Here is a 27,407-nt window from a genome sequence, read left to right on the forward strand (position 1 = left end):
AGCATCTTAATTTTATTTGAATTTTTACCTTCGCAGAGAGCCATTTCTATGGTGCCAATAAATTATAATACGACTAAAATGCTTTTGTTATGCTTTCATTGTAACCTTTTGAATTTTGTTCTCATATTTTTGTAACTAATACTAGCAACAAATATATTAGCCTTATCATATCGTATCGTTATGTTTCTAATGATAACAGTCCTTACTACATTATTTTAAGGTATTTATATTATTTTGATACGATCAGCTACTCCGCTAATGTGTACCATAGTATAAAAACAAGTGTGGACGGTTTAGCCATTTAAATGGTCAAGAACCGGCCGGACCTGTGTCGAGACGGTCACGTTTTCCTCAACGGTGTGATTCCCCGCAATGAAGTGCTATTATTTTGGTTTTTGTGTTGCTCTCAGCTTCGGATTTATTAATGGACGTAAGTAATAATTGAACATACATCCTATTTATGTACAGTCAAGTCAAAAAAATATGGATGCACGCAAGTTGCTCAAAAATATGTCCCATAGATCTTATGTCAGCATATTTTTACACTTACCTGTATAGCCTGTCCATTTTGTATGATCAAGTTCGCCTTAAGTACATTTACTATGGCGTACTTGATCTTAGGAAAACGGACGGACAATACCAGTATATTTTTTTCGAATTCAATTATTCAGCTGATTAAACAAATATTGTCTAATATTATCTTTTTTTTAATGAAGTTTTTTATCAATAATTATAGACCGCGGGCCAGGAGCACATATCGTCAGTCATCGCCTCCCGGCTGATACTTTGTCAGATGATACATAGTTTAGGTGCTATCATGAATTTAAAAAATAGTCAGCCGGTCGTATCGGCGATAACTGACGATATTATTCTCCTGGCCCGCGGTCTATTGAGAAAGGAGACCTAGACTCTCCGAAACATGTCGCGCGAGGGACTAAACACGTGAGCTTAAAGCGTAAATTTTGTTTGATGTTAGTATGTCTCACGATAGTTTAAAGTCGAACAACAGTAGCGGTAAAAAACACACCAAAACTCTGAGCATCTGCTTGTAAACTATATTTAGTGGCATAACATAAGCCTTCTTGAGCTTATTGTGGGGCTTAGTCAATTTGTGTAAGAATGTCCAATATTTATTTATTTTACATCTCTACAGTTAGCTTTCAAATGTATATGTTACGTTACAATCTTCTTCTTATCGTGTGAAGGCATCATAGGTAACTAAATAATATTTGTCCATGATCTTGCCACCTCTAACCCCCGGGGGTAGCTTTTGATGATGTCTTCTGCAGTGCACGTAGTTACAATCTTGTTGTCATCTATATAGAGACATAAATCTTTTTAAGCTAAGTATTAGAGAATGGTAGATAGATACCTTTGACGCGTAGTCTGATCTGCTACTTTTATTGACGACTGTACATACACGTAAACAATTTTAACAACAAATAAAACTTTTTGCAGAGAATCAATGTCGAACACCGAAAGGTGGAGCCGGGACGTGCGTGCTGTTAGACAAATGCCAGCCGCTGAAAGACATCGACCAGAACAACGCAAAAACTGAAGAGGATCTGCTCTTCTTGAGGCAAGCATCCTGCGGACTTAGCTATAATTTTAAACCAAAGGTAAACCTTCTGCTAGTTGAACTTGTTATATTGAAAAGTTTAGAAAACGACATGGTTTTGGCCAGAACAATATCGTAATAAAAAGGTTGTTGTCGACGTCGTCAATTAGCGCTCCTCGCATGAATTTGTAGTTTATGCCATCTGCCTATATTGTATTCGCCATTTATCATATTTCCAGGTGTGTTGCCCTCCACAATTAGAATGGTCGTCGTTTTCGCGGCCAGCGCCCATAGAATTCCCCCACCGCAAGCCTATTCGGCCAACCTCTGACAAGGGCGATGACGTCTCGGACGCCGACAGGGAATACGCCGAGTCTTCTGATTGTCCGTCCACTCTGCAGGCACCGGCGCCGGAGACCGGCTGCTGCGGTATTGAAACCATCGGCGGCGATAGGATTGTTGGTCAGTAATTTTAGATAAAATATAATAGGAAGTCATACAAGAGTTATGGGACTATATTTGCTAAGAAAAAGTTCTGCACGAGAAACTGTTGCGATCACAGAGCCAAAGTTAGTTTATTTGTCTCGTGGCATATACAATATATTTGGACCAAGTAAAGTGCATGGTGGGGGTATGTAAAGCATTCCCAGCGCATAAGGTGGTAAAATTAGAACTAACTGCAGATAGCGTGTTTAACATTTCGTACAAGTTATAGGGCACGAAATGAAATTTTAATTTACGATTACTTCTGAAATATTCATTTAAACTGTATGGTGTAAGGGACCATTGTAATCTGTATGAAATGCTTAATATAACTAACGTATTTTATTCGAAGTGTAAATAGCTTTGCAAATGCCACATATTATGATATATGATATCTTCGTCTTGAAGTTACGAATGGGTATAGTAAGTTATCCTGAAAAGATAGACATTCAACGTCACGGACTTTTTTGTAGACCCATGAAAGAGAGACAACCCTACCATACATTGTGTATAGCTCAAACGGATAAGGCAGCGTTTTCGATTAAAGCTCCTAGCCAGTGTGATTTTTTCCGACAACATCGTTATATTTCAACCAATTTACACAAAACCTTAACAACTTATATACCTAAACCTTCCAGTGCAGGGATCAGGCTATAGAAGCGCGAATACTTCATACCTTAAACGTGTTTTATTCGACAGCAACCGCGGTTTTTTTGAAGCCGAGGAACACCACTGCAGGGATCAGAAGTGAAACTGAGGTTTAATAATTATGCATACGAAATTGTTTTATTGCATATGTCGACACTGTAAATACCTATATGTACTGTAAAACGCTGTACGATACACGTGCAAATAGGTAATCCGCAAGTTACGCAACACGTGTCGATTTAAAACACTCCCTTCGGTCGTGTTTTAATTTATCACCCCTCGTTTCGAATTTCCTATTTCTGCACTTGTATCGTAAATAACTATTGTCACTCTTGTGGATAGAATGCAACTATCGAATCAGTTTTTGAACAAGCAAGAGAGCCTTTATGAGCTGGTGTGGTGAAATAGTAGATTGTTAACCAAGGGTGGAAAGTAAAGTGAGAGCGCCAATAGTTCGCGGGTGAGATGATTAATTTTACCAGAGTTAAACACTTTACTTTTCATTTAGACTATGAGGAAAGTCAAACACAAACAAGAAATGTAGGTTATCTGGAATTGGCGCGATATTGATCGGAAAAAAATCTAAAACCATAGACAATACGATCTTAAATTGGGAGGTGTCTGAAACGGCCTTAATAATGTATACGCGCCTTAAAAAAAGCCTTAAATCTGAATGATTGAATGTAATGTAATGATAATATTTCATCGTCATTTATATTGATTTATTAAAAATATTTATGTTTATTCTATATATTTAAATATTTAATAAAAGTAGTATATTTTTTTTAATAAGCAAATTTCATTTTATATATATCTAATACTTGGTCTGAAAATGCGGAAGCTAATATGAGATATTTTAACTGAATAATAAGTCCAAATTAATAAAAAATCTTTCCACCCTAGGGTGGGAAATGCAATTTTTCACGCGGCTATCAGCCTATGAAAAGCGAACTTTCCGAATAGAAGAGATGAAAAATATTTTTCATCGTAAGCGAGTATTACAATAAATTTACCTTTTTTTCAGACGGTCTAAAACATTCGATGAGCTTTTTGAAAAAAAAATTACAATAAAGTGAGAGACTAAAATCATCCACATACCGGTCTTCCACACCCAAGTCACTTAACCTGATCGGTATTATCGCAAAATGTTCATGAGCCCAAAGCATTCAATCACAGGGGTGTGTATGTTGCCCGATTCTTACCATAAGGGGTGTACCGAAAATAAACTGGTAATTTCAAATGAAAAAAACTGATGCGATTGAGAACAAACTAGGGTTTTTAGAATAACTACAATAAAAAGCGACTTTTAATTTAGATATTTGTCAGTTTTTTTATTCATAATTTTTTCTGTAGGAGTCATAGGCAGCTTCTTCCTAGCGCATTCAGTGGCAGCTTTTAACGGACTCGTTTTTCATATTTGCCTGCATCAGCCCGTCACCTGCTGGAATTGTTTATGTTTTTTGGCTGTTTCATTCTTCTCTTTTAATACACTTTTGATTTGAGCCCAATAACGGCTGAGAGAACGGCACTGCAGGACGTTTGAAGCTCTTACTCTATTCTATGTCAACGACCAATTGCGATTTTTGTACGAAGAAAATTGTATGATTTTCGACTTGGCCTAGACTTAAGTAACACACATTTTCTGTGACTTTAGTTATCCTAACCTTCGTACGAAGAACTGAATTGACTTTCATCGTAATTATTTGCACTTTAGCCGCATATATCTACCTCAGTTTTTACGATAATTATGACAGGCATGCATCGTTTTCGCAAATTCTATTAGCAATCTTTGAGATGGCCTCTATTCAAAAGACAACATACTAAATTAGTTATTTATTATGAAATGCACGAAACTTCGAGTTAATTTTTAGTGTTTCGAAATCAGGCATGTAGGATTTGCAAATTTTCTTTCTTTTTGGAAAAGCCCAATTTTCAGTCATCTCTTCTATTTACTGGTGTAAAGTCGAACAGCGTAGAACCAGAATTATTTATATTGGAATATATAATATAATAATAATAAGACTTTTTATCGCGGTAAGAATGCCGTAATCATCTTGCTTAGAAACAAAATTAGACGGGTTTGAAATTTAAAGTTTTTTTTCGGTACAGGCCTTATGATAGAAGAGTATATTATGTTAGATATGATATATGTTAGAACTTTTTTTTTATAATTGCTCCAATTTGGATTGTTATTTTCTCGGTTTGTCATATTATATGTACAGCAAAGCAATATATTTTTTCTGCATTTCTCAATGTTTTTATTATAAATATTGTCATCTTGTTCCCAGCACCAGAAGTTTACCGTGATACTGATCCAATTTGTTTAAGATTGTCCCTCAATATCTATCTATTGATATTACTCGTATTTAATTGTAATTCTGAAAACATACGTAAAATTTGCTTTGGTAAGACTGTATCATTTGTGTTGCAGGCGGTGATATAGCAACAGTTGAGCAGTACCCGTGGTTAGTTCTTCTTGAATATGCGGGTGGTTACACATCGTGCGGAGGCAGTCTTATAAGCTCCAGATATGTTCTCACGGCAGCACATTGCGTTGGGGCCACAAGATATGGAGAAGCGTAAGTTTCATTATGTGAGGGTGGTTATAGGCTAGCCTATTTTTCCGCGCGTGTACGGTCATTTCGGTAGCTTATACGCGCGTTACATTTCCCTACATTTGATTTTTACGAGCTTACACGAGCGTTACTTTTTCCTACATTTGTTCTATACGAGCTTAGGAACACGTCCGTACGCGTGCGCTAGTCCTCGTGGCGCCTACGCGCTTTTTGATAAACCAAAATAAACATGGCGACTCCAGCCCAGAACTTTTTTCAAGTAACTTTCAATTACCGCTCATGCGCCTTTCAGAAGGTCATATTAATAAACTCTGGCTAGATTTTTGAAATTTCGCGGGTCAAAGAAATAATTTATTCCGATTTCTGAACGAAATATTAGGGAACAGTTTCCGGTATGCTACCATTAGCTGTCACAATTGACAGATGTCATTTTTTTGATAAATGGACGGCGGTATGGCTGGCTCACGAACACGTGGTAAGTAAATCGCATTTTATTATGATAATCCGTGACTGTCGAGTATGTTTTTATGCAAAATGTTGCTAATGAATGGGTAATTCTTAAATGGAGATAATTATTTCGCATTTTTATAGCTTAAATTCTTCGAAATCTTGGTTTGAAATAATATGTACTTTGTGAAGTCGGTTGGGTCGAAGCTAGTACTAAAAATATCTTAATGTTTTTAGTTTGTGGCTTTATGTTATGCTGGTTTATGAAATATTACTAATATGAAAATGCTACTTTTTCACTAATAATTTAATACTCTTTACACTACTAAGTTTTCGTGTCTAGTCTGTGTAGATACACTTATCTAGCACTATTCTAACCCAGTATTGTTAGCCAGAGGTTCAGGATTGCATTGATCACCTATACGTAAGGTGTTTTAATCACAGGTTTGCGGGATGAAGAAATCCAAGCCTTTATGGGCGATGGTAACCTGGACAATTCGGATTTTGAAGATGACGGAGAAGCGGATGCAGATTTTACAATAGATCATGGAGACAACGCAGACAATAGCTAGTCATTTAATTGAAAAATAACTGTAATTTAATTGAAAAATAACTGAAATAAACATATTAATCCTAAAAAAGTTATTAATTTTACATCACTTAATAATTCCTTCTAATCTAGTAATTGTGGCCCAGTGGCCTTTGTAAAGAACAAAAGGTAGACAAATAATTGAATTGTAAAACACATACTAATATAATCATAATTATACCCCGAAAGTTTCACTTCAAACCGGTAAGTCTAACACATAAAAATTTCAACTCGAAATCTTGGGCGGATAGGACTATAACTATTATGTCCTATAAGAAGGACGGTCGGGCCATAGTTAAAGAAGAGCCAAAAAAGCCTTGGGCGCCACGAGGTTAAGACGCTATTGTGAAACCGCCCTAAGACATTTTGATTGTTATTTACGAATACAAGAGCAGAAAATAGGAAATTCGCGACGAGTGGTGGTAAATTAAAACACGAACGAAGGGAGTGTTTTAAATCGACACGAGTTGCGAATTACCTATTCGCACGTGTATCGTACAACGTCTTACAGTACATATGGCTCTTTTTAAAGTTTCGACATATGACAGTTTTGAATGATTCACGGTTAGTTTCACTAGACTTAATTTGACCGGATTATAAACCGTGATTACCTTTTATATTGTTTTTGAGCTCCCGATATTTCACAATCACGGTAAAGGTAATAATCACGGTTTATATCCCGATCGATTTAAGTCTAGTTTCGACATATGCACGGAAAGTGCTCATTCCCGCACACGTGCGGGAAAGTAGTAAAATTATTTTCTCCAATATACTCGGAAATGTTCACCTTATTGTAGCACAAATAGTACGGGAAGTTCTTCGTTATGGTCAAACTCAAATTAAAAAAATTCAAACCATGATTGTCGTGTTTTAGCGGACGGGAAAGTTATTTACAGTACATATGGGGCTACTTTATAGCACTAGTGCGAGAAGTAGCATATTATGTTACTGTGTCGAACATTTAAAGGGCCATATGTACTGTAAAACGTTGTACGATACATGTGCGAATAGGTAATTCGCAACTCGTGTCGATTTAAAACACTCCCTTCGGTCGTGTGTTAATTTATCGCCACTCGTTTCGAATTTCCTATTTTTCGCACTTGTATCGTAATGTACTATACTGTATTGTTTTTTACTTTTTTAAAACATGTATCTACTAAGGAAAACGCATACAGCCAATTAATATAGCTGCGGGCTACGTCTACATGACCAGGTCAGTATCATTTCAAGCAATAGGATAGTCGTGTAAAACCGACGTGTATGATCGTGCGAATACTGCTTAATAAAAGACTATATAACTTTTATATTTTTTTAAGGATCTCATGCATGCAAATACAGCTTATATTTCACAATTATATTGAATGAGCGAATATTGAATGGTACTGAATGGCAGAATAGTTGTGCATTATACTTTAAAAAAATAATTAAAGAGGGAAATTGTTTTTGACGTTTATGATGTGAAGGTTCGATTTGAGTGCTGGTTCATGTTTAAATTATGATTATTTTACCTGATTTCCCGGCACGTTTGGAGAAAAGCACTATATATGCCTCGGCAGGAACAGCAATTCGTGGATTCGTCTGCTTCGAAACTCATCCACGCATTGCCCTTTCCCGGCCACTGCAATAATATACTATTATCTACGCAATAGCTAATGCTTTCGAAAAAACCTAGCAGAATTAGACCCTGAAAGTATTATTGCCAGAGCTCGAACTTTTAGTACCGTTGACGTCAAACCAACACATAGGATGATATCAAATGAGGAGTGTCTTTTCAATAGGGCTTACGAGGGCCTTTCAATAAAAAGTGAGAATGAGTATGTTATATACAACTTTTATTAAATGTTATTATATTTTTCGACATAACTAGTCACCTTTTAGCATAATACACTTAGTGTATCTTTTTTTCTAAACTTAAAATTCCATTTCTAAAAAAGGTTTCATCTCGAGTACTAAAAAAATCTTGTACTGCAGCGACTACCGCGTCGTCGTCTTCAAATTTCTTGCCTCTTAGGTACGAGTATTCCTTCAATCTCGGAAAGAGGTAGAAATCACTAGGGTCGAGGTCTGGTGAATACGGAGGATGCTTAAGGATATCGAACCCAGCATCACGAATTGCAGCCATTGCAACGGCGGACTTGTGTGCCGGTGCATTGTCCTGATGGAACAACACAATTTTCGAGAGTTTACCTCGCCGTTTTTCGCGGATCTCATTGCGCAATGTTGCTATTTGTTTGGCATATAAAGTGCCCGTAATAGTGGCTCCATGGTAGAGATACTCAATCATTACGACCCCTTTACCATCCCGAAAAACAGAGCCCATGACCTTACCGGCAGATGGGCCCAGCATGAATTTCTTCGAAGTTGGAGATAATGGCCTTTTCCATGTCATAGCTGCAGTTTCGTTTCAGAGTCGTAATGATGGAGCCATGTTTCGTCCATTGTTATAAATCGCGCCAAAAAAAGTTCCCGGTCTTGCCGTATCAGGTCCAAAGCTTGTTGATAAATCTCGACTCTAGTTTGTTTTTGCGTGTCAGTAAGCATTCTGGGTACCCAACGCGCAGATACCTTTTTCATACCTTAGCGTTCATGTAAAATATTATGCACACTCTCCGTTGAAATCTTTACATTTTCAGCAATAAAACGAACCGTGACACGACGATCCGCCAAAACTAAGTTTTCGACTTTTTTCACAATTTCTTCAGTTACTGCTGTAGTAGGGCGTCCGGAGCGAGGTTCATCCATGGTCGATGTTCTTCCACGTCTAAATTCGGCGCACCAACGTGCGACTGTCGAATACTGAGGAGCATTAGACCTTAAAGTGTCCCGTAAATCTAAATTGACTTTGTCCGTACAATTTTTTTTCAACCACAAGTATTTGATAACGGCGCGCAGTTCGATTTTCTCCATTTTCGCTAACGTACTCAATAGCACCGCAAAGAAATCGACGTATTTTATTTTTTTCATGGCAATCAGCTAGGTAGATTAGCTTTACCGGCCAGTATTTACTTTCCTAATATTTAAAGAGTTTGCATCTCATTCTCATTTTATGTGGAACGCCCCTCGTATTTCCATTTTTTTTTCTATCAATGCAGTTAGTTCTGCTTATAACTCTGAGATAGTACTCTGAGTTGGAGAGCACAGGTTATCGAGATCAGTCGAAAGGTCATGGGTTCCCTTCACGCTCTTAATAAATTTAAGCACTTCCTCCCTATCAAAACCAAAGTTTTATTAATTAATTCCCTTATCCTGCCCATTATTGATTATGGTGATGTGTGTTATCCGGACTTAAATGAAGAACTTCTCGACAAATTGGATCGGCTACTCAATAACTGCATTCGCTTCATTTTTTGCCTTCGTAAATATGATCATGTCTCATCTTTTCGTTCCAAGCTCGGCTGGCTCCCCATTCGTCAACGACGCAATGTTCGCATGTTGTGTACTCTTTTTTAGGGTTCCGTAGCCAAATGGCAAAAAACGGAACCCTTATAGATTCGTCATGTCCGTCTGTCTGTCCGATTCTGTCACAGCCACTTTTTTCCGAAACTATAAAAGCTATACTGTTCAAACTTGGTAAGTAGATGTATTCTATGAACCGCATTATGATGTTCACACAAAAATAGAAAAAAAACAATAAATTTTGGGGGTTCCCCATACTTAGAACTGAAACTCAAAAAATCTTTTTTCATCAAACTCATACGTGTGGGGTATCTATGGATAGGTCTTTAAAAATGATATTGAGGTTTCTAATATCATTTTTTTTCTAAACTGAAAAGTTTGCGCGAGAGACACTTCCAAAGTGGTAAAAAGTGTGTCCCCCCCCCCGTAACTTCTAAAATAACAGAATGAAAAATCTAAAAAAAATATATGATATACATTGCCATGCAAACTTCCACCGAAAATTGGTTCGAACGAGATCTAGTAAGTAGTTTTTTTTTAATACGTCATAAAAATTTAAAAAAAATTTTTTTTTCATCAAACCCATACGTGTGGGGTATCTATGGATAGGTCTTCAAAAATGATATTTAGGTTTCTAATATCATTTTTTTCTAAACTGAATAGTTTGCGCGAGAGACACTTCCAAAGTGAAAAAATGTGTGTCCCCCCCCCTGTAACTTCTAAAATAACAGAATGAAAAATCTAAAAAAAATATATAATATACATTGCCATGCAAACTTCCACCGAAAATTGGTTCGAACGAGATCTAGTAAGTAGTTTTTTTTAATACGTCATAAAAATTTAAAAAAAAATAATTTTTCATCAAACCCATACGTGTGGGGTATCTATGGATAGGTCTTCAAAAATGATATTTAGGTTTCTAATATCATTTTTTTCTAAACTGAATAGTTTGCGCGAGAGACACTTCCAAAGTGAAAAAATGTGTGTCCCCCCCCCTGTAACTTCTAAAATAACAGAATGAAAAATCTAAAAAAAATATATGATATACATTACCATGCAAACTTCCACCGAAAATTGGTTTGAACGAGATCTAGTGAATAGTTTTTTTTTAATACGTCAATAAATTAAAAAAAAAATTTTTTCATCAAACCCATACGTGTGGGGTATCTATGGATAGGTCTTCAAAAATGATATTTAGGTTCCTAACATCATTTTTTTCTAAACTGAATAGTTTGCGCGAGAGACAGTTCCAAAGTGGTAAAATGTGTGTCCAAAGTGGTAAAATGTTGAACAAGATCTAGCAAGTAGATTTTTTTTTAATACGTCTTAAATGGTACGGAACCCTTCATGCGCGAGTCCGACTCGCACTTGGCCGCTTTTCTGTGTTAAATGATCCTCATTCTCCTGAATACCTTAAGTCTCTATTTCAATACTACGGCGTTACCCGAGACCGTCGACTTCGCTCTTCCGGCAATATGTCTCTATCTATCCCTCTTCACCGCACTGGGTTCATGTCGAATTCGTTTTCCGTGCAGGCGGCCCGTCTTTGGAACGGACTTCCCTACGGCATCAAAAATGCTCAAAATAAGTTTGCATTTAAAAATTCCTTACGTGCTTTCTTTGCTAGCAGAATGAAAAAATAATAATGTATGGGTAAGCTCTATATGTTTTGTCGTTATTTATGTATATATTATAAGAAATATAAGTATGTATATTTATGTATGTATGTATGTATTATGTATGTATGGTATGTTATTGTATTATATTTGGTTGTTGTTGTTAAAGTAGCACCGCCCACAATCTCTCTGATTTGCCTAAAGGTTGACTGGTAGAGAATGCCTCATGGCATTAAGTCCGCCTTTTGTACTATAAGGTTTTCTTTTGTGCAATAAAGATTAAATAAATAAATAACATTAAATTACGCATTTAATTAGGATTCAAGTTCTATAAAGTCTCTTCTTGTTCTCTAATAAAAAAAGGTTGAAATAATTTTACACAATTATCAATCGCTAATGAATGCCGGATAGGTCTGTGCTTCCTATACATTATCTGTCAAAAATGACAATATGGCGGTCGAATGTTTGAATGACACCGTATTTAAGAATTATTTCATTTATCTCACAAAAGTGATGAAAAACAATGTGTATGCCACGCGCGGTAATTACGAACTCGTGTTAACTGAATAAAATTAACACTTGTTCGTAAATTTTTTTTTCAACATACCCATACATGTGGGGTATCTATGGATAGGTCTTCAAAAATGATATTAAGGTTTCTAATATCATTTTTTTCTAAACTGAATAGTTTGCGCGAGAGAACCTCCCAAAGTAAAAAAAAGTGTGTCCCCCCCCTGTAACTTCTAAAATAACAGAATGAAAAATCTAAAAAAAATATATGATATACATTACGATGCAAACTTCTAACGAAAATTGTTTTGAACGAGATCTAGTGAGTAGTTTTTTTTAATACGTCAATAAATTAAAAAAAAAAATTTTTTCATCAAACCCATACGTGTGGGGTATCTATGGATAGGTCTTCAAAAATGATATTTAGGTTCCTAACATCATTTTTTTCTAAACTGAATAGTTTGCGCGAGAGACAGTTCCAAAGTGGTAAAATGTGTGTCCAAAGTGGTAAAATGTTGAACAAGATCTAGCAAGTAGATTTTTTTTTAATACGTCTTAAATGGTACGGAACCCTTCATGCGCGAGTCCGACTCGCACTTGGCCGCTTTTCTGTGTTAAATGATCCTCATTCTCCTGAATACCTTAAGTCTCTATTTCAATACTACGGCGTTACCCGAGACCGTCGACTTCGCTCTTCCGGCAATATGTCTCTATCTATCCCTCTTCACCGCACTGGGTTCATGTCGAATTCGTTTTCCGTGCAGGCGGCCCGTCTTTGGAACGGACTTCCCTACGGCATCAAAAATGCTCAAAATAAGTTTGCATTTAAAAATTCCTTACGTGCTTTCTTTGCTAGCAGAATGAAAAAATAATAATGTATGGGTAAGCTCTATATGTTTTGTCGTTATTTATGTATATATTATAAGAAATATAAGTATGTATATTTATGTATGTATGTATGTATTATGTATGTATGGTATGTTATTGTATTATATTTGGTTGTTGTTGTTAAAGTAGCACCGCCCACAATCTCTCTGATTTGCCTAAAGGTTGACTGGTAGAGAATGCCTCATGGCATTAAGTCCGCCTTTTGTACTATAAGGTTTTCTTTTGTGCAATAAAGATTAAATAAATAAATAACATTAAATTACGCATTTAATTAGGATTCAAGTTCTATAAAGTCTCTTCTTGTTCTCTAATAAAAAAAGGTTGAAATAATTTTACACAATTATCAATCGCTAATGAATGCCGGATAGGTCTGTGCTTCCTATACATTATCTGTCAAAAATGACAATATGGCGGTCGAATGTTTGAATGACACCGTATTTAAGAATTATTTCATTTATCTCACAAAAGTGATGAAAAACAATGTGTATGCCACGCGCGGTAATTACGAACTCGTGTTAACTGAATAAAATTAACACTTGTTCGTAAATTTTTGTTTACTGCCCTTAATATACAATGTACTATAAACGGCTATTAAATTAATCTAATTAAATATTTATAACCATAAAAGACTATAAACATCAGAATTTTAAAAGTAAAACTCATTTATACCTACTTGAAAAACATTATGCCCAATATGGGCATATTGGGCATAATGTTTCAAATGAAATTTTAAAATCTATTACCGCCCGTGGGTATAAATAATGTAGCTCATTCCATCTCGTTAACGAGCAAGTGTGGTGAAAATAAAATAACAGTTACGAAATGGATTTTTGTAACCGTTCATTGGAGTTACTGTGGATTTGCTTTTCTCGATTTCCCGAAAAAAAATTATAGAAGAAATAAGCCCTTTTGAAAAGACACTTCTCAAATAGTCTCCTCGTAAAATATGTGGCTTGGCCGTTTCGTTGCTACAAGAATGATTAATAGAAAAGTAATGAACAGGTTACGCCCATTTGACGGTAGTGAAATGGACAATGGTATATAATAATAATAACACTAGTCTTTATATCAACTTTCAACTTTCAGACCTCTATCATCAAAATTCTTCAGAAAGTGCCCAAAGAATTTTGATGATCATCAGTGAGTGAGTGACTAAAACGGGCATTTTTAGGTATTAATAAAATCTAAACAGACGCCTAGTATACAAAATCGGCAACAATAAACTCAACAATCAAAACGGTCTGACACAGATAATTTCTTCCTCATTCCGTTCCCAAAATTTCGTTACGATTAGTTAAGTTTTGGAGGAGGAAAATATCGAGAACGAAACTTCGATTTCTGAGATTTTTCGTCTAAGCTGCAGTTTTCCTTATCACACTAATTTCAGGAGCCGTCCCCGTCCACGCGACTGAAATATTTATCTAAAATTCTTATACCTGAGAAGGGGCTCAGCTGACCTTTCCTTTTAAACGCTAGTAACTGCACCAGTGTCAGAACGAGGGATATGCATTGTGAGTTAGTTTACTAGCGAATATGTCAGTGTCAAACTCGTGGTGAAGTTTTTAGTAAGATAACTAATTTACTAATAATAAGACTAGTTCAGTCTTCATTTCAACGAATTTTTGCCATACGTATATTTATGGGTCCTTTTTATGATATAGGAGGGAAACGAGCAGAAAAATCGCCTGATGGTAAGCTTTTACCGTCGCTAATAGACACCCGCAATAACAGTTATAAGTGCGGTGCCGGCAGTGTACGTATCGGTATCGGTCCGCGAATACCGCAGGCAATAAATAGTTCATTCCACAGTTTAGCTGTGCGAGGCAGGAAGTTTCTGGAGAAACGCACAGTCATTTTTCTATTAGAAACGATCTTTGTACATATAAGAAACGCTTATGCAACCATTTGCATTATACGTCTTGTAACAGGTGAAGTTAGATAAAATGCGCATGGAGATTGTTGTTGTAAAACACCGTTGATGCTGACTTTTAATAATTTTCAGAAAGCGAGTCCGACTCGGCGAATACAACACGACTTCCTTTCCCACTGACACAGTTGAAGTCTACGGTGGTGGTTTTGAAATCCTAGAAGTGATCCTCATCAGCATCGAACGTCAGATAGCACACCCTGAATATAAGGGTCGGTTTCAAGGCGGACCGCATGATATTGGTCTCGTGAAATTAAGCAAAAACGCACCTTATACAGGTTAGTCTTTAATATAGGTAATAATTATAGGTATATGTCGAATTGTTGATCGACTACGTAATTACAATTCAGTTAATGTAAATTGTCTTACTGGGTAAGGTTATAAAATGAGCTAGACTGCCAATATTTTATTGGTTATTATTTTGCTTAGGTACGGATGCACCAACCACAACTGTGATCTGATTATATTGATCTGATCTGATCTTAGTGGCAAAGTAATAAACTTACCTTACAATAAAACTGTAGCCATCGTTATTACGAACACAGACGGTTTGGTATTAAACTAACTTTATTTTGCAGACTTCATCCGTCCAATTTGCCTACCCTCTAAGGACCCAACCGAAAAAGCTAGCGAGAGCCTCCGTTTCCTGACTGCCGGTTGGGGATCCAACGGGACCGTCTTCTCCGACGTCAAACAGCACATCTCGCTCCCTTACGTTCCACCAAACATCTGCCAGATTCCATACAAGCTTAGGCTTAACGATAATCAACTCTGTGCCGGTGGTGAGGAAGGTCGAGACTCGTGTAAAGGGGATTCTGGAGGACCTTTAATGATCCAATATGGAGACACCTTCGAGCTAGTCGGCGTGGTCAGTTACGGTCATAATAATTGCGGAACTAAAGATGTTCCAGGTGTTTACACACATGTATATAGATATTTGGATTGGATTAAGAAAGAAATGATTTAAATATCCTTAGAGATATTAAATAAGTACTTAAGTAAAAGGCCGTGGCAGGATAAGGAACTAAGCTATTAAGGCACAAGCTTAATAGCTTGTACCACGGTATTTGCTGAATAATTTTAATTTAGACGAGTATTTTGACACGTAAATAAAGTTAAGCGCAGCGAATACATACGCTTTACATATGTCATTGTTATTTCGATCAGCTCTATTTTCCATGCTAGCAATTTTATTTTAAGCTTTGATGTCTCTTTAATAAATTACTACTTAAATAAAAAACAGGTCAAATGCGAGTCCATTTAACTCGCGCACCGAGGGTTCCGTATAAACTTTCAATTATCTGTAATTCATCTCATGTAAAATAAACACGAAAGGCTTTTGACTTTTTAAAAGTTTACTAAGCATAATTGTGAACAGAGCCATATACCTATCGGTAAATTGGCTAGCTAATATGAGCGACCTGTGTTTAATGTTACTGATTTAAAAAAAAAAATATTTGAAAGAAGATGATTTTAATGTAATCTCCTAGAAATTTCAAGTACTTATAATAAATACGCTGAATGGAGGTTAAATTGCAAATCAAATTAGAAAATGAGGACTATACTATATATGACCTTTGAAAAATTGCCCCCTCTTTATATTGGGCATTTTCCATAGTTAAGAAAATAAAAAATACACTTTCAATGTGCCTGTGTGAGTTTTTCTATTTCAAATCGATAACTTAAGCAGTTCTCGAGATATTTAGCAATGTGACAAACAGACGGACGGACCGAGACGCACCACAAGGGTTCCTTTTGTACCTTTTTAGTACGGAACCCTAAAAAATAGCTAAGTGTAAGTACTCACCTCGTGCATTCGTCGCTGCATCTGCGATTTTCTGAAACGCGTCCAGAAATGCAGATATTGCAACCAACGCAGATCTGTAAATAAATTCACGAATTAAAGATGTGTATTTTATTTCACCGTTCACACAGTATGAAAAGCTAATGTAATTTTTTCTAGATAAAACTTTATTTCCAGAAATCAAATGCATATAAATAAACAGGGCAGTATAGTAGTATATTTTATGCAGTGCTTTAGCAGTCAAAATAAATGAATCAACAGAACTTTAATAACATTACAAAATTATTTAAGTAAGTGGGTAAGCAAATATTCTTTATGGTGCTAGCTACTTTGCCGCTCTAGTGCGGGAATAAGCACTTTCCGTGCCAATGTCGAACGTTGTACAATACACGTGCGAATAGGTAATTCGCAACTCGTGTCGATTTAAAACTCCCTTCGGTCGTGTTTTAATTTATCACCACTCGTTTCCTACTTTCCGCACTTGTATCGTAATAGTACATTACGCTAAACGCAAATGTGCAAATTTTCGCACTAGTGTAGTAGTACCTAGCACCATATTTATGTACTGTAAATAACTATTATTGAGCATCATACAGTTAAAAATACACAGACAGGGAAATACAGTTATGGTGCAGTAAGTTGGTGCTCTTCTCTCACTGAGCGTAAGCGTGAGCGAGATAGTAATTGGGTGAATCAACTTTTTTTGTTTTGTTATCCTGTCCCGTTGTCCAAGGGACAACAGTGGCACCGTTTGTTTGAAGAGACGTTGTATGCCGTTCTATTAACATGCTTAGTAGGGGGCTCATTATGGACATTGGTTATAACGACCACAAAAACGCAAGTTTAATACATTTAAGTACCATAAAATCAGTATTTCAATGAACTTTTGTCCCCTGGACAACTAATCGTAACCATGGCAACGAGTGACGCTAAAAAGTTGATTCTCCCAATTGCGTGCTCGGGAGGATTATATTTAATTGTATTCATGTATTTAATTGTAATTTTTTTGTACATTGAAAGAAATGAAAAAGTAGCCGATTTTTAGAAGCAACTTGCATATTTTTGGGTTTAGTGCATAATTTGTTACAATTTTTTTAAGTGCATATTAGACCTACGTTTGAGATTTATTTCTATCGAGCGAAAGTCAAAACCTCGGGATTCGAATCGATACAAGCCCTCGACAAAGGCCTCACGATTGCTAATTAAATACATGACAGCCGTATTGTGATCAAAAAAAGCGCTACGACTTTTTTTAAATCCATTTTCTGAACCTACTGCACCTAAAGAAACAAGGTAACAACAAGGTCTTCGCATCGTGTTTGCATCGTGCATACTTTGACAGTGATTATAAACTCTTACATTCTAAAAAATTATTCGACTTATATTTTTTTTTGTGAAATCTCTACAGTCTACGCGATAATCTAGAGGCTTGGAATACGTTCTGAAAGCTTTTAACGTCGCTTTTGATTGGAACGATAACGCTATCATTAGATACGGTACCTTTAAGAAATTATCTAATCTAAGGTGTAAGCGATATCCGTTATATAGTTATAAATGCAATGCTGAGAAGTCAGGAATCTAGTAGAATTTACTGAGCAGTCTTCTTTATAACTCCAATGGATGCTTGGAGCTATACCAGGACCGGTCAAGCCATTCAAACAATTTAGCTCAACGTAAACAATGGCGTATAACTCCCCCAGTCTCTCCGATTTGCTGGTCCGATTACTCCTCATTCACTATAACTACATGGAACGGAAGTAATTCTTGCCGCCATCTCAGTTTTTTTGGAACGTGATGTTTCGTAACATGGACTGAGATTATTGCCCTTGAACGTATTGCAGTCATGTTTGTTATATTGTGTAACGCCTAATTTAATTCTTTTACCATAATATAACATTTACATTTAAATCGTATTGTCATCTCCTTGCATGTTTTCTCTCTCTTCTTGAAATATGTTAATGTTATGTTATTCCGCTACTTTTCTGTCGCAAAGTCCAAATTAATTTATTTAGGTATTTGTCAAAATTCCCTTCTATTCTCATAATATTTGTAAAATTTTACTTATTAATAGCTTACGTCTAAATGTCTTACTGTACCTATATTGTTTGTCCTAAGATACTGGAATAAGCTGTGATCACCTATACGTATAATTGGACAAACATCTACCCTTACAGATCATTTTTTCATGATGTATTGTTAATTTTCATGATGTTTTTTCATGATGTGTTAGTGAATGGTGATCCTCAATAAAAAAATAAATAAAGAAACACTTAGGCGTGCAGGGTAATTAAAGCTATTTTGCTTACCACTGGAGTTATGAATTAATTTTGTATTAACCAGAAACGTCTGCAAACGATACCATAAAGCTTAGAAATACTTAGCCTTAGGACGGCGCCTGGCGACATCGGTATCGTCTTGGTTCGTCTCAATCAGTTTTTGTCAAATTCTTAAATTCTTCACCCATTCTTCATTCGTCACTTTTATGGGTCGTATATTTCTTATTCCGGCTCATTTCGGTATTCGTCAACATCTTCTTTGTGTCCATGTTGTTTTTAGACTCACTCGTTATTTGTCCTGTCGTTTTTGATATTTTTCTAAGTTGGTATATTTCTTATTTCGCCTCTTTCGGAATTTATATATTTCTTTGTAGAGTAACAAAGATGATATGCACAACCCACGACGAATGAAGAATGGGTGACGAAAGCTGTACCCCTAGTGTAACTAAATTCGATTTTGAAACGTGACGTACGCGTTTGCGTTTAGTCTCATTTTGTATAGGTTTTTGAACAGCGCGCCAAGCGGGACGTTTTGGAAAGTCAAAAATCTCATACAAAATGACACTTAACGCAAACGCGTACGTCACGTTTCGCTGTCGAAAATATTTACACTAGGGGTACTGAACGGGACGAAATTAAGAACTTGACAAAAAAAAAACGATCGAGACGAGCCAAGACGATACCGCGACATCTACGATAAGAGCATTACACTTCTTAAACGGTTACCGGAGTTACAAGTCATATTGAAAATTCACCAGTAACAATGCGCCACCCACATCAAAGATTCAAAGAATTTATTTGCACAGAATACACGTATATACATGCAGATCATATTGGAACAAAAAAAAACAAAGTTACAGTGTAACCACCATCTAAATTAATTATTAAATTAATTCTGTTCTGGACGACTGACAAATTTGTGTTAAACGATACCACTTAGAAATAACTGAAAAGTGGAAAAATTAACTGTCTCGGGCGAGACTCGCACCCGCGTCTCTTAATCACTAGCCCATCGCCTTGCCAACGCACTGTGGGCTAAAATTCGGCTCTCATTGACATAGTAACCGAAGTTGTTATTATTATGTTTTTTTTTTATTGAAATAGATTTTGCCCAGCATTGTTATGGTAAACTATGAGTTTTAGACGATTTGGAATGAAAATTGTCGAGTTACGTTTGTATGTATGTATGCATATGTATTATGCCAAAAAATCACAAATAATTTGTAGTAGAACCATCTGCGAGGATATTTATTACCGTATTTGTTGCGGTTCTTGAGATATTTTGCTCCAGCTCCATACATTTTTTTAAAAATCATAACTACTATTTTCAACTCAAATCGTCTGAAACTTATAACTTATAGCATAAACACACTAAGCAAAACCAATTTCAATAAAAAAGAATCTTAAATTGTTGACTTTGGTTTTTGTGCTTTTTCCATAGAAACATTTAATGATTAAAAAGAACCGCACCCGTGACGGATATATGTAGATGCCAAAAAATCACAAATAATTCGTAGTATAACCACCTGTGAGGATATCACGGTTTGTTTAGCGGTTCTTGAGTAATAATGATTTCTTGTTCCTGCACCACACATTTTTTTTTAAATTCGTAACTCGACATTTTTCATTCCAAATCGTCTAAAATTTATAGGTTACCATAACAATGCTGGGCAAAACCTATTTCAATAAAAAAACATAAAAATAACAACTTCGGTTTCTATGTCAATGAGAGCCGAATTTCAGCCCACAGTGCAACGTGCCAACTGAGGATTTCTAAATTAATGATGTCAAAGATTATCAAAGTTCTGGGATAATCTAGCAAAATAACACTATACAGCATGTTATGCCACAACACTATAACATTGCTATGGCAATAGTAATAGGCACCCGTATATTGCGTGACACTACATTCGTATGGATATACCATCCATTTGATAGTTTGTTACCGCGTTAAGGCGAATAAGACGCAACAAAAATGTAATGGAAATAGAAAGCTATCATATACCTCCATTACCGGGTTGGAATAAATTAGAGGAAAAGTAACCGATTGGCCTTGGTTTATTAGGTAGGTACGTAGTTTAAAGTTTATCCGTAGTGCGCTATAATGTACTAATATGAATGTATCTATTTGATTTAGGCGCCTTTTGTTTGCTGTCCCTCCATTAAATTAAAAAATCTAAATCTAATCAGTAATAGCATTATTTTACTGCTAGTGAATATAAGCCGTTGTGGACGAGAGATAATTAAGTAACTGGCTATGTTCTTTACGCTTATCGCTTGGATTGGTCTAGACTTGCAACTTATACTTAGTTGGGTCATAAGTTCTGTCACAAAGGTTTCGACTGATAAAATGTAATACAAAGCTTTTAATAAAAAAAAGTTTGCCATGAATTGAAAGCTTGTTTTATACTGATCAAAACGTAATATAAATTACGTTTAAAATTTAGATCGCGTCTTAATTACTACTTGTTTACTTTGGGATTGAAGTTAGACGCAAATACGCGGCTGGATTGTGAAAAATTATACTTTACCAAAGGGAGTAAAAATCAGTGCCACATTAATAAAATATAAAGAAGAAAGAAAGAAGAAAAAAGAAAAAAGACATTTATTCCATAAAGCACACATACACAGGACAAGAAGATGAAAGAAATAAGATAGAAAGGTAACGATAAGAACAACAAAACAAAAACAAAAAAAACAACAGATATAAATTATGTACACATTAAAATCCGAAAATTACACACTTGGGTCCAGCAATGTGTGCAGTAGGGCCCCTGTCTCAGCATATTGTTGCTATTCGCAAACGAGGCAAATTGCAACGCTGTTATTCTGCCAAGGTCTTGGGGAGTGACATATAAATATTAATAAATAGGTTTATATAGTAATATAAATAGGTATTAAAAAAAGAAAAAAACTAATAATATAGTAAATGAATAGTTGCTGAAGATTAAATTAAAATATTAAATATTCATGCCAATAACAATTTATACCTCTAAAATAATAACAATAATTAATGTGCAGCGGGTCCAGATTTAATTTGAAAGTGTAAAAGAACTTCACGCAGTTTCCGTTTGAAACCGAAATTGGAACCACAGTTTCTAATAGGCGGCGGCAAGTCGTTCCAGCACTTGGTAGCTTGGAACCGGAAGCTGCCACGGAATGCAGCACATTTATATTTAGGGGTGATAAGCGGCTTCAGGTTAGCGATATTACGTTCTGTCCGCCTTTCCTGTCGCCAGATTAATTTTTCTGAAAGATAGGACGGCTTGCCGTATTTAATTACACCAAACAGAAGAGACGCTAAGTGAAGGTGTTGTCTATGTTCCATCTTAAGCATCCTTGCATTGGATAGGTAAGGTGAAACCGATGTTCGAGAGGTAATGTTAAAACAATAACGGGCACAGGCATTTTGAACCCTTTGGATCAGCGTTTGAGTTTTCTTGTACAAACACGGGCCTATAACCGTGTCACAGTAATTCAATGTCTACAGAAATTAATTGACGCATCCCGTAAAGCACTTTCAGCCTATAGAAACAGTTGCGGACCGTGTCAATAACGTGTTCCTCGAACCGAAGGTGACAATCCATTAAAATACCAAGATTACGAGCTTTATATACTAGCTCAATTGGGATACCAACAATTTGAATGTTATCATCACACTGCATAAAGCCAGAAATTTGTTTTTTACTTCCAAGGACGAGGAATTTGGACTTGGCTGGGTTCAAGACTAAGGAATTCTTCGTAGACCATTCAGCTATGCTCGAGAGATCTTCATTCATACGACGGATTGCTTCCCCGACGTCGTGTTTATGAAAAGGGACCATCAATTGCAAATCATCAGCGTATAAATGAAATTTACTATTTTTAATGCTTTGTATAATATCCGCCGAGTACAATATAAATAGCAAAGGGCCAAGAATAGATCCTTGGGGCACGCCTCTTTGAACAGGCTGGGCGTCAGAATGTACGACCAACCCATTGGACTTCCTAAGCTCTACAAGTTGCTGGCGATTGGAAAGATAACTATTGAAAATTTTTATAGCCGAATTATCAAAACCGTAGTAGGCTAACTTTGACAGCAAGAGTGCTATATTAATGGAGTCAAAAGCACGAGAAAAATCAAGCAGCGTCAAAATGGTTCCACAGCTTTCATCTTGAGAAGCAAGGATATTATTAACGACATCTAGAAGAGCCGTGCTCGTGCTATGCTGCTTCCTAAAGCCCGATTGCATTACTGGCAGTAGATAAAAGAGTTCGCAGTATTGAAGTACCTGATCGTATACAGCCTTTTCTAGGACTTTAGACAACAAAGGTAACAGACTAATTGGTCGTAAGTCGCGAACACTGGAGGGACCTATTATTTTTGGGTATTGGCCGAATGACTGCAGTTTTCCAAATATCAGGGAAAGTTGATGTCAAAATAGCTCTGTTAATCATTGCTGTAATAGTTGGCAAGGTTTCTGGCAAAGTAAGAATTATCATATCCAATGATATACGATCAATACCCATAGCATTTGATTTGAAACCCATGATAATTTTGGATACTACAGACTCATTGACCATGCTCAAACTAAACATTGCAGTACTGTGCTTATGAAATTCGTAAAAAGTCAATAGTGAAATGTCTTGGCTGTTTGAACCCGGAACGTCAAGAAAATGTCTGTTTATTTGTTCCGGATCATTTAAATAATCCGGGAGCTCCACTGTGTCTTTCTTACTAGGGAGCAAAAAACTTTTGAGATTCGACCAGAAACTTTTACAATCTTTTAAATGTCTATTTACATGTTGTTCATAAAAATAGGTACAACCGTTTATTTGTATGATCCTACTTTATTAGAATGTTATTTAATCACCTACAATTAGTTTTCCAACAAGTCTGTACTTCAGCTAAAATACCCTTCAAACTTAGGGTATTTTTCAGTGATATGTAAATTTTGACTGCCATCCTACGAGTCCGTTTGGTAAAACACGTACAGTTGCAGGTTGGCAATACCAATACACATTAATTATATATTTTAAGAAAAATAAAAGATCCAGCTTTAATTTTATGTAAGATTCGACCATGTAAACAAGAAAAATAAATAACTATTCTAGAATAACTATAACTAGGATCAAAACCACCTCGAACAGGTCGCGCACTTTTTGCATGTTTTTTTATAACATTTTTATGAATATTACATAGAATTGTGCAAAACTGAGACAGCAAATTAAGTTTAATTATAATGTAAGTAATTCAGCAATAAATAAGCTTTCAACCCATACATATGAATAATAAGGGATCTTAACCTATAGCTTTTTTATTAGTCTAAACCTCCAGGCTCCTAGGCCTATTAGAATTGTCTGATTTAGTTATTTTAGTTGTATTATTAATTGTAGACTTTAGTTTAAATAGCCTAATTTTATTGTACATACCCATGGAATATTATTTCTGGAATAAAAACATTTCATTTCATAATCCTTTTTGACAGAACTTATGACCCGACTAAGTAGATATGATGTAAAATAAATAACAGTAAAAATAATAAATACACTTAGAGTACTTACTTTAGCGCCGAGTGAAGTTTTGTCGCCTTTGATATGAAGTCTTCCCACATCGGAGCACTGTTCTGTAGACAAAAAAGTACAAATGTGAATGTAGTCGATAAGACAGAAAATACTTTTTATAGCACGAAAGACAAATATCAGATACGAGTGCAAGAGTTATTATTGTTGACCCGTTTATTAGGAAAAAGTTCTGAGCACAATGGCCAGTAACAAACCTAACTACACATGATTTTATCTTTGGACAAGAGGTTGTTTTATCTAAAAAACAATACTGACAGATGACATCGACGCTTTTTTCGAAAATCGGTTGGCATGCCATGTTCGAATAAACTGTACCCGTCATTCTTACGAGTCGGTGAAGTAAGACGTATTATTATAAGTCTTTAAGAAGAATTGCACCTTTTCAGAATCCTTTGCAAAAGCCAACAAAACTGCTAACTCAATCAGTCAGGCACACAAAGCGAGAAATAGCACAGTTAGTGGCATATAAAAATTGCAGTCATCCGTCTCGGTACAATATTAGATAAATGGCCGTCCGTCCGTCAGGCACTGTAGAATTTACATAGGCCAGCGTCCCACGGCGTTAAAAAAAGAAATATATATATTTATTTATTTCGTACAATAAGGAATCCATATAACATACCTAGACAACACACAAAAACATTTGTAAGACTACATTTTCTATAAACTTATTCATATGGATGGACATGACATCTCATTAACGTTAGGTTTCTTTGGCTCGAAAAAATTGTTCAATATACACTCAACAGGCACGATCAAAACTGACAGGGTAAACCGTGGAAAAAGATCTTGTCGATATACTTTCTTGTTCCTAAGTATTTAAGGTGATATATGCCCACATTGATTTGTTACATATTCAATTTAATTTTCCTATTCTAATTAATTGTCACCATATAAGTATTGCCAATTCAAACACATTAAAAAATGTTCGCTCGAAAGAAAATCAAATCTACAAAACTCCCAATTGGGTTAGCCCAAATCCAAATTGTAGGTAAGAATAAGAGCCGCATGTTTTATGACGTTAGTAATCATTCGACCGGACACTGGCTTGTAAGAGTTGTAAGTAGAACACGTACAGTCCTGTAACGTATCTTCATTATCCTGGTCGCCAGGGTCAGCTAGATTTAGACAACGAACAAATATGAGATTAGATTAGACATGAGATATCTTTTATTGTTAAAAAAAAATCGTTAAAAAAGCATTACAATAAAAAGTTGAAATAGATAAACTAGTAGTTCGCCCCAAACTGAGAACTCGCGGTACCTATGTTCTAACATTACAAATCTAAACCAAATCAACGCTATTAAAATATCTGCCATTAGAAATTATCCTGCCAGCCCGCTTACGGAAGAAACAATTAAAATTTTATTAGGTACCTACTTTTAAATGTAAAAGTTGATTCATAAGACATATTAATAGCATAATTGAACTAATCTAAAACCGTTGTTAGATATTTCGTCTTAAACGAATGGAGTGGAATGAAGACGTGTTTTGTGAATAAACTAAAAGATGGAACCCTTATAGATTCGTCATGTCCGTCTGTCTGTCCGATTATGTCACCGCCACTTTTTTCCGAAACTATAAGAGCTATACTGTTTAAACTTGGAAAGTAGATGTATTCTATGAACCGCATTAGGATTACAAAAATAGAAAAAAAAAAACAATAAATTTTGGGGGTTCCCCATACTTAGAACTGAAACTCAAAAAATATTTTTTCATCAAACCCATACGAGTGGGGTATCTATGGGTAGGTCTTTAAAAATGATATTGAGGTTTCTAATATCATTTTTTTCTAAACTGAATAGTTTGCGCGAGAGACACTTCCAAAGTGAAAAAATGTGTCCCCCCCCCCCCCACCTGTAACTTCTAAACTAACAGAATGAAAAATCTAAAAAAAATATATGATATACATTACCATGCAAACTTCCACCGAAAATTGGTTTGAACGAGATCTAGTAAGTAGTTTTTTTTAATACGTCACAAATGGTACGGAACCCTTCATGGGCGAGTCCGACTCGCACTTGGCCGCTTTTTTTTCTGTTTTCTTTTATTATATATTTTTTTGTAATGCTGGGCATGGGCAGGTAATAAATAATACATATATAATAATAAAAGTTAAAAAGTGACACAATACGTGGACACGATCTTAATTTATTTTTCTCCAAGATGCTTGGAAATTTTGACTTTCATTATTGTCTAACTTGAAATTAAAAAAAATCTAACCATTTTTGTCGTGTTTTTGCGGACGGTAAGTTATGAACTTATTACTGTATTGTATTTTACTTTTTTAAAACATGAATCCAGTGAAGAAAACGCAACCACTTTTGGTCGCTAATCAAGAGCACCTTACGAATAATAACGGTGAAATATGGGGCAGTCGATTAATGATTCATCTTTTGGTGACTAGTGACTACTCAGATCTCAGACCTTTAGTTACTTTATTATACCTAATGACCAGAAGCAGTTGTTTCCTCATGTAGACTGGTAGAATTGACTTTTAATCCACAGCGTTTTGATTTGATTTGTAATGTTTTACAGTTAGTATTCTCCTCGTCTTGATGTGTTGAAAAATGTTCGCGTATCAATAATGGCAGAAGGGGTTAAACAACAACTTTGCCCCCTTGTAAAACAAATAACTATTGTCTTGTAAGTTTTGAACACAGCTTAAAATCTTCTCTTAGAGGTCACGATTACTCGTCATGTTTTGGCTTGCTCATAACGGCCTATGACAGAGCAATGACCCTACTTTGTTATGACCGCAATTTTTGTTGTTATACGGCAAAACGGGACTTAATCACGTAAACCAGGTTCCATTTACTAAGATATTTTAATAGTATTAGGAGGACGTTTCTGAAATTCTGATCACATGCAGGAAGAGCAAAATACAAACGTCTGGGTCCTGGTGACAATTGCTTGCGCAACGACAACGAAACGCTTTGTGTCTGTCACTCACTCTTCCATATTAGTGCGACAGTGACAGTCGTGTTTCGTTTACTACGGAGCGTTAACGATTAGCATGTTGGCTATTCTGATCTCTCTGTCTGCAACGTCTCGTCTGACGGAAAATATTATCTATGAAACAGCTAAAAATTTGATGGTTTATATTTAGTAGGTACTAAGAGAT

At 35.8% G+C, this 27,407-nt stretch overlaps 2 protein-coding genes across 5 annotated transcripts in view; one reads left to right on the plus strand and one right to left on the minus strand.

The window, feature by feature from the left end:
* The window catches only part of LOC133516185 (protein MTSS 1), a 293,191-nt gene that overhangs the window by 128,971 nt on the left and 136,813 nt on the right, over nucleotides 1-27,407 (minus strand). For all 4 annotated transcript variants that reach the window (XM_061848970.1, XM_061848971.1, XM_061848972.1 and 1 more), the window contains exons 2-3: nucleotides 24,263-24,324; nucleotides 16,446-16,519 (exon numbers count right to left, since the gene is read on the minus strand). In XM_061848970.1, coding sequence (XP_061704954.1) covers nucleotides 16,446-16,519; nucleotides 24,263-24,324 — 136 coding nt within the window. The remainder of the gene's footprint in view (nucleotides 1-16,445; nucleotides 16,520-24,262; nucleotides 24,325-27,407) is intronic.
* On the plus strand, nucleotides 191-18,709 carry LOC133516193 (phenoloxidase-activating enzyme-like). Its single transcript, XM_061848988.1, has 6 exons — nucleotides 191-430; nucleotides 1,459-1,619; nucleotides 1,798-2,020; nucleotides 5,121-5,268; nucleotides 14,714-14,916; nucleotides 15,217-18,709. Exons 1-6 carry the CDS (start codon nucleotides 373-375, stop codon nucleotides 15,603-15,605), a joined length of 1,182 nt encoding a protein of 393 aa, XP_061704972.1. The 5' UTR covers nucleotides 191-372; the 3' UTR covers nucleotides 15,606-18,709.

The sequence above is a fragment of the Cydia pomonella genome, chromosome 3, assembly GCF_033807575.1.
Source record: "Cydia pomonella isolate Wapato2018A chromosome 3, ilCydPomo1, whole genome shotgun sequence".
Classification (NCBI taxonomy): Eukaryota; Metazoa; Arthropoda; class Insecta; order Lepidoptera; family Tortricidae; genus Cydia; species Cydia pomonella.